Here is a 12,559-nt window from a genome sequence, read left to right as displayed (position 1 = left end):
TTGGTGGATTAGCCGGTATGTTGCTACAAGTGTTAAGATATAATCGATATGCAGATTTAGCAGGAAAAAAAACCTGAATTGTTTGGAAACCAACAAAAGTCATCAGTGCGTGATGAAGTGGGATTAAAGTAAGTATTATGGATGAGAAGTGAGATATTTAGAGGTAGTTCAAAGGATAGGATACCAGTATTCCAATTTCCATTATGAAGAAGGCGGTCTAGTGTAAGAAATTGCTCAGTATGAGTTAAAGGATCGTAAATAAGATTGCGAAGAGGAGAATTATTTGGGAGCCAAATATCGTTCCAGACGTTAATGGTTGTGTCATTGCCAATGTGCCATTTAAGGCCTTGTGCAAGGCAAGAGTTACCTTGAAGAAGAGCTCGCAAAGTGGAGGAGGTTCTTCGCCGTGGAAGAATAGATATGCAATTTGAAGAGGGAGATTATACTTAGCATTTATGACTCTGGCCCACAGGAATTTGGGATGGCGGCGAAAGCGCCAAGCTAATCCAGCAATAAGGGCTAAATTCTTACCCCTGGCTTTGTGGATCCCCAATCCACCATAGGCACGAGGTAGTGTAACTTGTTGAATTTTACGTTTAGTAGTGGTGGAGTCTCATAGAAAATTTCATTGAATTTTATCAATGTGATTAGTAATTTTGGCAGGAAGTAAAGTATATTGCGTTACTCGTTAGATGTTTAACAAAATATATACTTGAAAATCACATAACTAATTAACATATTGGTAGAACTCATTCAATATATAATTTCTTTTTGGGAAAAGGTCACTTTTAAATTGTGACCGAAATTATTTACATTTGATAACCGCAAAAAGGTATAAAATTTATATATTTTTTGGTATATAACATATTATCTATTTCTATATTTATATACTATATTAAAAGCATGAAGCTCCTTAGGAAATGCCGTTCGCTTTTTTACCTTTTAAAAATCGATTTCACATTTGACAAAATTGTAATTTAATTATTTTCCTAATATTTAGGACTTCTAAATCAAATAAGATTTTAGTTATTAATTTTTTCCTTACTTAGACTAGGTAAGAAGTCATAATATTTAGAATTTTAAATGAGTAATATTATTTTTCCATATTTAGTCTTTGTGGAAGTTGTAAAAATATGTAGGACGACAAAATATAGTGCCAAGCAAAATTGTATGATGTATAAAAGCAAAATTGTATGATGTATAAAAGGTGCAAATTTTAAACGTAGAATAGTGGCAAATACTTTAAAAAAGTTATCCCTTTTTCCAAATCAACTAAAGTTTGTTCATCTAGTCATTACTTTGAACCATGTAAGAAATTATAAATAGGAAGTGAAATTCAATTATTATTTTAATTTATATAATATAAATTATTTATTTATTTAGAAAAAATATAACAAACTGTAATGTGCTAATCTATATTTATCTCTACTATATTAAAAGCACGAAGGCCCTTAGCGCAATGTCGTTCGCCTTTTTTACTCTTTAAAAATACAGTTCATACTGGATAAAATAGCCATTTAGTTATTTCTCAAATATTTAGAAATAGTTATTTAAATTAATTCCCTAATATTTAGGATTAGTCATTTAATTATTTTTCTACTTTTTATAACTTTGATTTTCCAATTCATTTTAGTTTTAGAGGTCCTTATTTTTAACTCCATTTAAATTTTACGAGTACTAAATTTCAAGTATTTTCAATTTATATTAGGGAAGTTTCAACCAATTTTACGAGGGTTTGATTATGTTTTGAAAATAAAAACTAAGAATTTGAGAGTCGATTTGGACTCGTAGGATTATGGGTAGTCAGGATCTACCCCTTGGCTCGGGTTTTGACCGTGTGGGCATGGGGTTGACTTTTATTAACTTTTTGGGACACTACTAGAAAATAAGCCTAAGGCACCGCCATATGTTCCGTTGTCATAGTAAAAAAATCTGTTGCGATAAAGCTAGTGCCACGGTTTAGTGTCTGTTGCGGGAACTTGCGTCGCTATTGGTCTATTGCAACGTCTTCAAGCAACTGTTTCATAACCGTTGCCATAGGCTCATCTACTGCAACGGTTTTATTATGATCAAATCCAACGATTAATAGTGAGTTATTGCAGCGGTTTTGAACCGCCGCTATTTGTGTATTGCGACGCCTGAGAACCGTTGCTATAGACATTACAACATTTTATATTTTGTTTTGTTTTACCTGTTGGAACGGTTATTACAAGCTGATGCAACGATTATGCTGAGCTACTGCAACGCTTATGCTAAGTTACTGCAATGGTTATACTGAGCTACTATGACTCCTGTTGGAAGCTATTAACGGTACCGAAACAAGATAAATGTATAATACACTGAAATTAATATATAACTGATGAAATGAAAATATATTCATCAACAGAATCATAATTCAAAATATACAACTACGATTATCCATTTATAAAAGTAAAATATACGATAAAAGTGTTTAATAATCCAAGAGTTGGAATATAAGCTTGCAAAATAGTTAAAAATAAAAACATTCCTAGATTGTTTGAAGATTCTTCAACCAATACTTTTAGGTAAGGTCTTAACTGCTTTCATCTCCCCCTTGATCATTTGGTTCACCTGTAAATTCAATAAGAACAGAAATAGTTAGAGGGTAGGAAAAAAAATATTGCCTTTTCAATATCATTATTATTGAACTATATATTAACACCAATAAAATAATATAAGTACTTAGAAGACAAAATAAAAGATGAAATTGGCATTGCCACTTCAGAAATCAAGCTACAAAAAAGAACCAGAAGTCCAAGTATGCAAAATGTTACACCAAAAAAAGTCACCCTCAAAATGTTACACCAAAAGAAGTCAAGTATCCAAAATATACTATAAAGGAGGGCAGTGCACGCATCAATGTTGGATCTTGAGACTTATTTCAACAAGTATTGGGCTCCTCACCCTCAAACTGGTGTGTTTGGGCCACCAACCCATCACACTGGTTTCAAAATCATGCCTGCCACTGCTACTTTACATTCTCTATTGGAGTATAGGTACTTAGCTTTTTACTTAGAAATGTGAAAGAGAGTATAATGTGCACCAGCAGAAACTGAAGGAAATGTGCACCACATTACCAGCATCATGATTTCATACACCAGGGTAGCAATAACAACTACAAAATTACGCACCACAACCCCAAAATTTCAGTAGCACAATGAAACACTTTTATACAGATGGCAAAGGATGAAAGTAGTTCTTAGTCGTTAATGTGAGATGCAGAAACATATAGCAAGTACATGAAACTAAGTCAGCAAAGGATGTTTCACATTTTTGGTTCGTAAATTCAGTAGTGGTCAACCAATCAAAATCAATAGTGTTCCTTCAAGTCCGAAGAATATTGTTTCTTCAAGGCTCAAGCCCAAAAAAGGCTGTTCAACCCCTTACAGAAGTCAGGGTTAAAGTGAGGGATATATAATGTTCTTTGAAACTAATGTTTTAGCTACTCTTTAGTAGTTCTTGTAATGAAACATCAAGAATTCCGGCATTTCTGTACATGTATCAAGTTTAAAATCCCAGTCTCAGAGGAATTAACATTGAAAACTGTTACAAGTGATATTGAAATTATGGTGTCTATTTTGGTTATTCTACTACAGTAAGTAAGTATTTTCTGTAAATTTAGCAATATATGTAACGAGCATTTCTGAAAAAAAGACTGCTAAACCATCAGAACGACTAAGAAATAGCATTCTGTTTTAAAACCTCGGCTTTAGCCATTGCCATATGGTCGTCTTGCTTATTTGTTTTAAAATTTCAGTAGCACAATGAAACACTAGTAGATCAATTAATTAGAAGTAGCAAAGGATAGTAGTTTGAGAGACACAGATGGTGCACAAAACAAAAGAATATGCAACAGAGATTAGTCTTTACTTTTGAAAGACACAGATTGCACACACAACAAAGAGGAAAAGAGAGATCAATCTCTGTTTCTGAGAAATCAGTATCTGTTTCTAAGAGATATAAATTGCGCACACAACAAAGAGGAAAAGAGAGACTAGTCTCTATTTCTGAGAAATCAGTCTCTGTTTTTGAGTGATACAGATTGCGCACACAACCAATCTATAACTAATCTCGAAAAGAAATACCGACCTTGATTGTTGCTGCCGAAAGATGGCCTGTTGATTGGTTGAATAGCTACTTGTTGTGTGGACGAAGCTTCTCCTGGTGAACGAGCACACAAGTTTGCTAAAATATTAGGATCAATTTGCAATCCAGAACGCTGAAGCTGTACAAAGATATCTCCTAGAATTTCTTGTCGCATCATTCTCTTTTGTTCCTCATATTGTTCCTTCTGTTTCTCAAATTGTTCCTTCTGTTCCTCGAACATTCTTGTCATCCTTTCTTCCATTTGTTGCACCAGATCAATTGTAGCATTTGAAGAGGATTCAAAATGTCCCATTTTTCCTTTCAAAGAAGTTCTTGTAACCCCTCGTCCATACAATCTAAGACGTCCCGGATGTTCAGGTCCCATAACGGCTGCAAATGCATTAACAGAACTGCTACCATCTTCACTTGGTTGTGTTTCAATTTTTTCCATTTCAGCCTATAATACAAATTTTTAAAATGAAAATTCTAGTAAATAAAAGCCAGTAAGAACAAAAAATTCATCTCAATAAAAAAGCAATAAGATAGAATTCGCACAATTTTAGTAGTTGTATCTTCATCAGATTCCTAACTGTCCACAACAAGGTTGCACGCATTTGAAACGTCTGGTCAGATTTAGCATCATATGTTTCTACCCATGTTTCCCATAGTTCCTTCAATTCAACAATTAGTGGTTGTAAGTACACATCTATATCCTTTCCTGGTGAAGAAGGACCTGGAATGATCATTGACAACATTATATACTCCGGCTTCATGCAAATCCATGGCGATAAATTATAGTTCATTAGCATAACAGGCCATGTGCTATGAGAAATGCTCATGGTTCGAAACGGGTTAAAACCATCACTTGAAAGACCCAATCTAACATTACGAGGATCCCGAGAGAAATCCTTGTGCAAGAAATCAAAATTCTTTCACGCTTCCCCATCAGCAGGATGTCTTAAATTCCCATCATTGGGTCGTTCAGTACCATGCCATCTCATAGCTGCAGTTGTTTCAGAACACATGAATATCCTCTGAAGCCTAGGCTTTAAGGGAAAGTGCCTTAAAACCTTTGCAGGGATTTTGGAGCTTGCATTAGTCACGCCATCAACAACATTCTTCCATCTAGAAGTTCCACATACAGAGCAATTATCATTCTTCTCATTTTCATTCCAAAAAAGCATGCAATCCTTGGGGCACGCATGTATGTTTTCATAATGAAGACCCAAATCTTTTATCATACTTTTTGCTTTGTAAAAAAGACTCAGGTAGCTTAGCAAATGGAAATGCCTCTTTTAACAAGTCTAACAAGTCTGAAAAAGCCACATTACTCAAGTCATGAATGCATTTGATTAAGTACAATCGAATGGTGAAACTCAGTTTAGAAAAATTCTCACACCCCAAATATTACTCTTGTTTTCCTTCCTCCACTAATTTAAAAAATTTCTTTGCATCTTCAGATGGTCCCTCTCGCACACCTTCTTCATGCATCATGTCAACTTCAACATTTCTAAAAGTGTCATGAAGTAGTCCATCAATATCATCATGCATGTTGGAACCTTCATCACAATTACTTGGATGTGAATTATTTCTCGAGGAAATCTTTTCCCCGTGGAAAATCCATTTGGTGTATCCTTGAATAAATCCATAACCAACCAAGTGATCCTCTACCACATTTCTAATACGCTAATAACAATTAGCACATTTTTTGCAAGGACATAATATTTCATTGCCTTGGGAAGCCCGTTCAAATGTCTTATCAAGAAAATCATTCACTCAGCGAATATACTCATTTGTGGATCTTCGGAGACCCATCCAACTTTTATCTCCATTATCTATTGAATATTAAATCCCCTATGGGTACAAATGCAAATCATAAAAATTAAAACTTAAATAACAAATTACAGGAATTACTGGAGATACATAATTATATCACTTAATCTAAAGCTTTCTCTATTGCACAAAAAGAAAGAGATGCAAACTATGACAATGATATTAATGGCGAGACCAACTAATGTGCTAAAGTAGCATATATGTGATAATACTGAAAAGTTAAATGCATTATAACAGAGGAATTCTCATATCATGCTTATTCAATTATCTTGACATTGCCTAAATATGATATAGTAAGCAGCTGACTTGTTGTCCAAAGTGATAAAAATCATCATAAAAAAGAGAATCATGTTGATATTTCCATTTACATAGTAACTGAGCATCTGCTGAAATGAGAGGTATCAACTCTTTTGCATTTAAGTAAATATTTCTTTCCTAATTATGATTAGCTCTCTACTTATTACTTTTTGGCAGTGTTTTAATAATTCACCACCACCAACTCAAAAAAGAAAACATAAAGAACAAACAAGCAAACTAACAACTACTTAAAGGGGAGACCTCTCTGTTAATTAAACCTCTGTTTTAACAGAGCTCTTTATACAAACGTTGATTTGTTAACAGAGCTCTTTATACAAACGAACGGAAAATCACTAAAATCAGCACCTAAACAAACCCAATTGCACACTGAAGATAACAAAATATAGAGATGAATTGAACACAAAGACTACAAATCATGCAAAATACTATCTTCATCCTTTATGGAAAACACATTGTTAGTAGGATGTAAAACGAATAGGAAGAAAGAACAGTGCAGTAACATGATTTAATATTCACATGAAGAGTTATGTAACAAATACACTTTGCCAGGTTCAAATTGGTGTTTGGATCAAGTTATGAGTTGTTGAAATAAAGCTAAGGGAAGCAAGGCTTTCTTACTATTCCTATCACAAAATATCTAACACTATGTGTTTGACATGTGCAAAATTGAATTCATGGCAATGTGTGTAATACTCAGTTGTCACAAAAGAAAAATGGGCATGATAGAATTAACAGACAACTCTGATGTAGCAGTTAACTAAGCCTAAGCACATAAAGTTAAAATTAATAAAGTTTCAATATGAAGCACTTAATGGCTTTGCAAACTATTTGTCCAGCCATCTATAATATAGAAGAACGACATCACAACTTAAATGCATGACTTAGAGACATGAAAGTAACAGTATACACCAAAGAAGATAAACAAAAAAGTTCGTGGCTGATTTAGTTATAAAGGATTCATGACAGACAACATTTTGTATAAGAGGAAAGCACAAAGCAAAATTTATTTGTATCTTACTCTTCATTCATGAACTTCTAAAAAATTGGACCATCAGTTACCTTTTTATTCTTGATCCACGCAAGTCATAATTAAACGATTGGAGTCTTCAAAATCCTTGTCACTTCATTTCAATCAATCTTTTGTATCTATTATCATGAGATCTATTAGTAATCTAAACTCTGTATCTAACTTCTTGACAGAGAAACCCAATTTGCTATCTCTGATTTATTATTTGAGTTCTTTCTTTATTCAGGAGATAAATGGTCTTTGACAGAAGATAATTTGAAGAGATCCAGAAGTTAGAGAAAGTTGTAGCTTAGATTTTCAGGCCAAATATTTCCACACCGCCTAGTAACACAGATTTTCAAGAAATCTTTGTCATTCTAAACAGATATGAAAACCAAAATTTTAAGCAAATATAACAGTAAATGCTAACGACAAAAAAAGCTTCTGCAGATTGCTCAGCAACTTTTCATAGCTCATGTCTGCAAGACAGATTGCGGAACCTATGTGCAAGGACGAGAAAGAGTAATAAGACGAAGAGTAATAAGACGCATGACCTGCTTCGCTATTGTTCTTTGCCTTAGCGCTGATGCAAGAGATTGTTTAAGTTATTTGAGGAAATAATGTTTCCACATCTTCACTTCATGAGCTTTTAAATGTTGTGATTCTATTACAACAGGAGGGAAAGCCTTTATGTGAAGATGCTTGATATTGTCTATGTGATATCAAGGTTTGAACCTCACATATGGAATAAAAAAGTTTTAAGATCTATAATCAAAATAAGATCGCGAGGCTCTTGCTTGTCATATTAACTTTCTATTGACTCAAAGTAACGAACTAAGAGATGAATAACAGAAAGCAGAAGCATTCATACCAAAGTTCTCAAGGGTCGGTTGTTTCATCTTCCTAATTTTAAAGTCATTACATCTAATGAGAATTGCTTCAAGAATGAACACTCCACAATCTTAACCAAAAATGAACTGCTCAAACACATAAGGGAAAAGTTCAATATTATTTTGACAGAAAATAAAAGAATTTCTTAATATGAATACTCCAGCACTGTACTTCTCATAAACAATTAACAACACACTAACGCCAGAAGCCTAAAGATACACTAATCGGCAAAGAAACGACAACAAAACAAAAACAAAACAAAGAAATCAACAATCTACTGATCAACAAAAGTCTAAAGTTGTAATCACAGACCACGGCGATTTGTAAACTAAAGAGAGAATTAGCCTAATTGAAATTAAAAACATGTTTAGGAAGGCCGGTAAAAAATCGATTCGAGGTCTTTGCTTTACTTTATCTGATTACCTTCACAAAGAGTAAAGAAACATATAAATTGGTAGAATTAGCTACCCCAATAATTTATTCCCAATTTGTCTTTTACTTGACAAATAAATAAATTAATAAACAAGTATATAACATGAATCTTACCTAGTGTAAAGGAGATGAGACTTAAGTTAGCTTCAAACTGGAGATGCCTCAACAAGCTCTCTGTTGATGAAAGAGAGCAAAAAATTAAGAAAACAAATCTATTTTGAAGAAAAAGAGAGCTGGATAGAGATCAGAACCTCTAGGGACGGCAGGTCTTTTAGGGCTGAACAAATCTCTTGGATTTTCTCGGAAGCGTTTCTCGGTGGTAGCTTGAGTGTGGACGGCAAGTCTTTTAGGGCTTGTATCAAATTTAGGCTTTTTGTTTTTTGTATCTGTATTAGGACTTTTACTTCTTTCTTTTTTTTCCTTGAGACGTTTAGTCTCTCTTTTGTGAAAATAAGGCGCGAAAAAGTTAGAAGAGGGAAAGTAAAACCGACCCAGTAGCCCTTTTTTTTCAGGAACCGTTGTCAAATATGAGACTGTTGCAACGGATTAAGACGTCGTCCCAATACGTCAATCTATAGCGACGGTTTTTGTCCTAATGCAACGGTATGTTTTACTACCTATCTTAGTAGGTCTGAGAAGATTATGCGACAGTTGTAACCGTTGCCATAGGTATTTTATTGCAACGTTTGAGTAACCGTTGCTAAAATACTGTTGCCATAGGTCTATTTTCTAGTAGTGGGAATTGGGTAAAGATTGAGACTTTATTGTTTGGAATTGATTCCTTTAGTAATGTTTGATGTTATTGAGTTGTTTTTGGCTAGAATTGAGCCGGACGAAGGTGATTTTTAAGGGAAATGCTAGTTTAGAGGATTGATTTGTGCTTATTGAGATAAAAATCTTGGCTAACCTTGTAGGGAAGAATATCCCTTAGGATTTTGTAAATGAAATCTTCGTCACTTTCAGCTCTATTTAGTTTTAGATGTAGGATGAAAAAGGTAACTATATTAAAACACAAATAGATTAACACACAATTATTAGATATAAATTATGTATAATTAGAGGTGTGTATTAACACACAAATAGCGTTTCTACAAAATATTATGTATTAACACACAAATACACATTCTAAAAACTCTATAATTAGATATAAATTATCTCAACATTTACAATTATTATAACCATTAACTCAACATCAAGTTCTAGAGGTGCTTTCAAAATGACACTTAATAATTGCACGTCAATTATACGTATAATATTTATATAATTTTAAAATTTATATTTATTGATATGGGTTACACGCTTTAAGCGCGTACCATAAAATTAGTATATAAAATATTCAACTATCTATATCTATATTATTATAAAAGCATGAATAAAACTTTTTAATATTAAGTATAATAACTCACAATAAAGGACATAATCGGGATTCTAGACATTAACCTTGTAATCCTATTAGTTTTAGGACATAATACTACACGTTAAGAATCTCATGTGAGAGCTTCCACGTGGGTAAATTACTGTGATTGCTAAGTTACTCAAGTTGCCTTTAAGAATAAAAAAAGTTACTCAAGCTTCAAACATTAAAAAAGTGAGTATTGATCTCAATTGACATGATAACGGTAGTTATTGTTCTTTTGTTGAATTCTAATGCGGCAAGCACTAGCCAATCAATTTTATTAGACAAAATAGTATCCAATGGATTAAATCCTACACCTTTAGAATTTTATTAGTATAACTATTTTCGACATAGATATTAGCCTTATAATCCTATTACTTTTAGAATATACTTCTTAAAAAAATCTATTACTAATTTAATTTGAAAACATATTATAATGTCCAAATCCATTTAGAAACAGAAGAGTCTATATCTATATCTATATCTATATTATTATAAAAGCATGAATACAATATCGGTTTACAAAAAGAACTTTATAATATTAAATATAATTACTTATAATAAAAGGACATAACCGGAATTCTAGATCTTAACCTTATAATCCTATTAGTTTTAGGACATAATACTACATGTTAAGACTTAAAAATTAACTAAATTTTGATTATTAAATCTTTCCTTATTGAATTAGGTAAGAATTCATAAATAAAAACGTTAAATTTAATATTGTATTGGAAGAACTTAAAGAGAGAATGGTCTAAATACGTATGGAAAGGTTTGAAAAAATTTGGAGTTACAAAAATCGAAAAATTATAAACTCAAGAGTCCACTTTGACTCATGTTTTTAAAACTAATAATAGTATATATATATATATATATATATATATATATATATATATATATATATATTACCTTCTTTATTTATATTAGAAATTGAAGGAATGTTTTTTTTACTTTGAACAAAATACAGTTGCTTCATAAAAGTTGTAGTTACATTTTATGTTGATTTTAATTAAAATTAATTTTAAAACATTATTTTATTTTATTTGTTGTTTGGTCTTCGTGATTTTTTTAATCTTTAATTATTTAAATAGAATCAACATTTAACATTTACAGAAAAATTTATTTACTTTTCATCTCATAAATCAAACATGTTGTTTAATGTAAAATTTACTTGAGTTTTCAACATTGAATAGTTGTTTATGGGGTACATATACAATGCACATATCGAGATTAATCTATCCTTACTTATTCCTATTTTCATGTATTTTGAAATATAGTAAGCAAATAAAAAATTCTTAAAAATTACATCATGACTCAAAGCTAATGTCATGTCCTAATGATAAGTAATCTAACTTGTCGGTTTACAAAAATAACCTTATAATATAAAGTACAATAACTCATAATAAAAAGACATAACCGGAATTCTGGATATTAGCCTTATAATCCTATAAGTTTTAGGACATAATACTACACGTTAGGAATCCTATTAGTATAATTACTTTCGGGTTGTCTAATTTACATAAAATTAAACAAGTAAATATCTTTAGTTATGTAATCCTATTATTCTTAGGATATACTTCTTAAAAAATTCTATTACTAATTTAATTTGAAAATGTATTACAATGTCCTATTACTAATTTAATTTGAGAATGTATTATATTGTCAAAATCTATTTATTTAGAAAAAAGAAAGCCTATATAATTGTTAAAACATAAATAAAATATTAATATATTAAAGTAGCCCTAAAATATTGAACGGAATAACTCATAGGGAAATGACATAACTGCAATAACTTATTTTTTGGACTACGATACCTTCTATGCTAATTTTTAATATTTAAGATTTTAAAATTAATAAAATTTGGTCTATTAAATACTTACTAAGAATATATAGGAAGGTTTAATAAAATCAATTTTATAAGAATTTTCCGTATTAGCAATACATTATCACTCTATAATGTCTAATACCAAAAAAAAATTAATATTAAATGGACCGCATAAAGAATTAAAACTGAGGGGAAAAAATACTCCCACAATAATATATTTTTGTATTATATTTGAACTATTTTTCTACTCAAATAATATATATTTTTTATTCATTTTTTTGTAAGAAGTGTTGGTTAAGTGTGATGACCCAAAATGTCATATTTAAATTAAATAATTATATCGGTGTTTTATGACCTTGAAAAGCACTATCAATAATTTCTCGACTTGCGTGCGCAGTCCGTATAATTTTCCGGAAGGTTTTTATGTAAAAAAAATTGATTAAATTGTGAACTAGAGCTTTAAAAACTCAACCGAGTTGACTTCGATCAACATTTTGAGAAAACGAACCCGGATAAAAGTTTTGACCATTCTGGTAGTTCCGTATCGTAATTTCGTACTTGGTCATATGCCCGAAATCAAATTTGGAGGTCTCTAGATCAAATTATCGCCATTTAACGGAATCTAGAAATCTAAGGCTAAAGATTTCTTAAGTTTGACCGGAGATTTGACTTTTTGATATCGGGGTCGGAATCCAGTTCTGAAAATTTTCATAGCTTCGTTATGTCATTTATGACTTGTGTGCAAAATTTG

The 12,559-nt window shown here is 31.6% G+C and overlaps 1 protein-coding gene across 4 annotated transcripts; it reads right to left on the bottom strand.

Moving 5' to 3' along the window:
- Window positions 1-2,325: 2,325 nt before the first annotated feature.
- Window positions 2,326-9,047, bottom strand: LOC104240545 (uncharacterized). Of its 4 annotated transcripts, none has more exons than XM_070170923.1 (5): window positions 8,839-9,047; window positions 8,702-8,761; window positions 4,663-5,961; window positions 4,111-4,564; window positions 2,326-2,592 (listed from the first exon to the last, which is right to left on the bottom strand). In XM_070170923.1, the coding sequence occupies exons 4-5, from the start codon at window positions 4,556-4,558 to the stop codon at window positions 2,555-2,557; spliced, it is 486 nt and encodes a 161-aa protein (XP_070027024.1). In that variant the 5' UTR covers window positions 4,559-4,564; window positions 4,663-5,961; window positions 8,702-8,761; window positions 8,839-9,047; the 3' UTR covers window positions 2,326-2,554. The 4 variants fall into 4 exon arrangements, with proteins under 4 accessions (XP_070027024.1, XP_070027025.1, XP_070027026.1 ...); XM_070170924.1 differs by having other exon boundaries at window positions 4,663-5,232; XM_070170925.1 differs by having other exon boundaries at window positions 4,663-4,840.
- Window positions 9,048-12,559: the final 3,512 nt, after the last annotated feature.

The sequence above is a fragment of the Nicotiana sylvestris genome, chromosome 3, assembly GCF_000393655.2.
Source record: "Nicotiana sylvestris chromosome 3, ASM39365v2, whole genome shotgun sequence".
Taxonomy (NCBI): Eukaryota; Viridiplantae; Streptophyta; class Magnoliopsida; order Solanales; family Solanaceae; genus Nicotiana; species Nicotiana sylvestris.
Note: the sequence above shows the minus strand (reverse complement) of the source record. Positions and strands in the feature narration are given on the sequence as shown.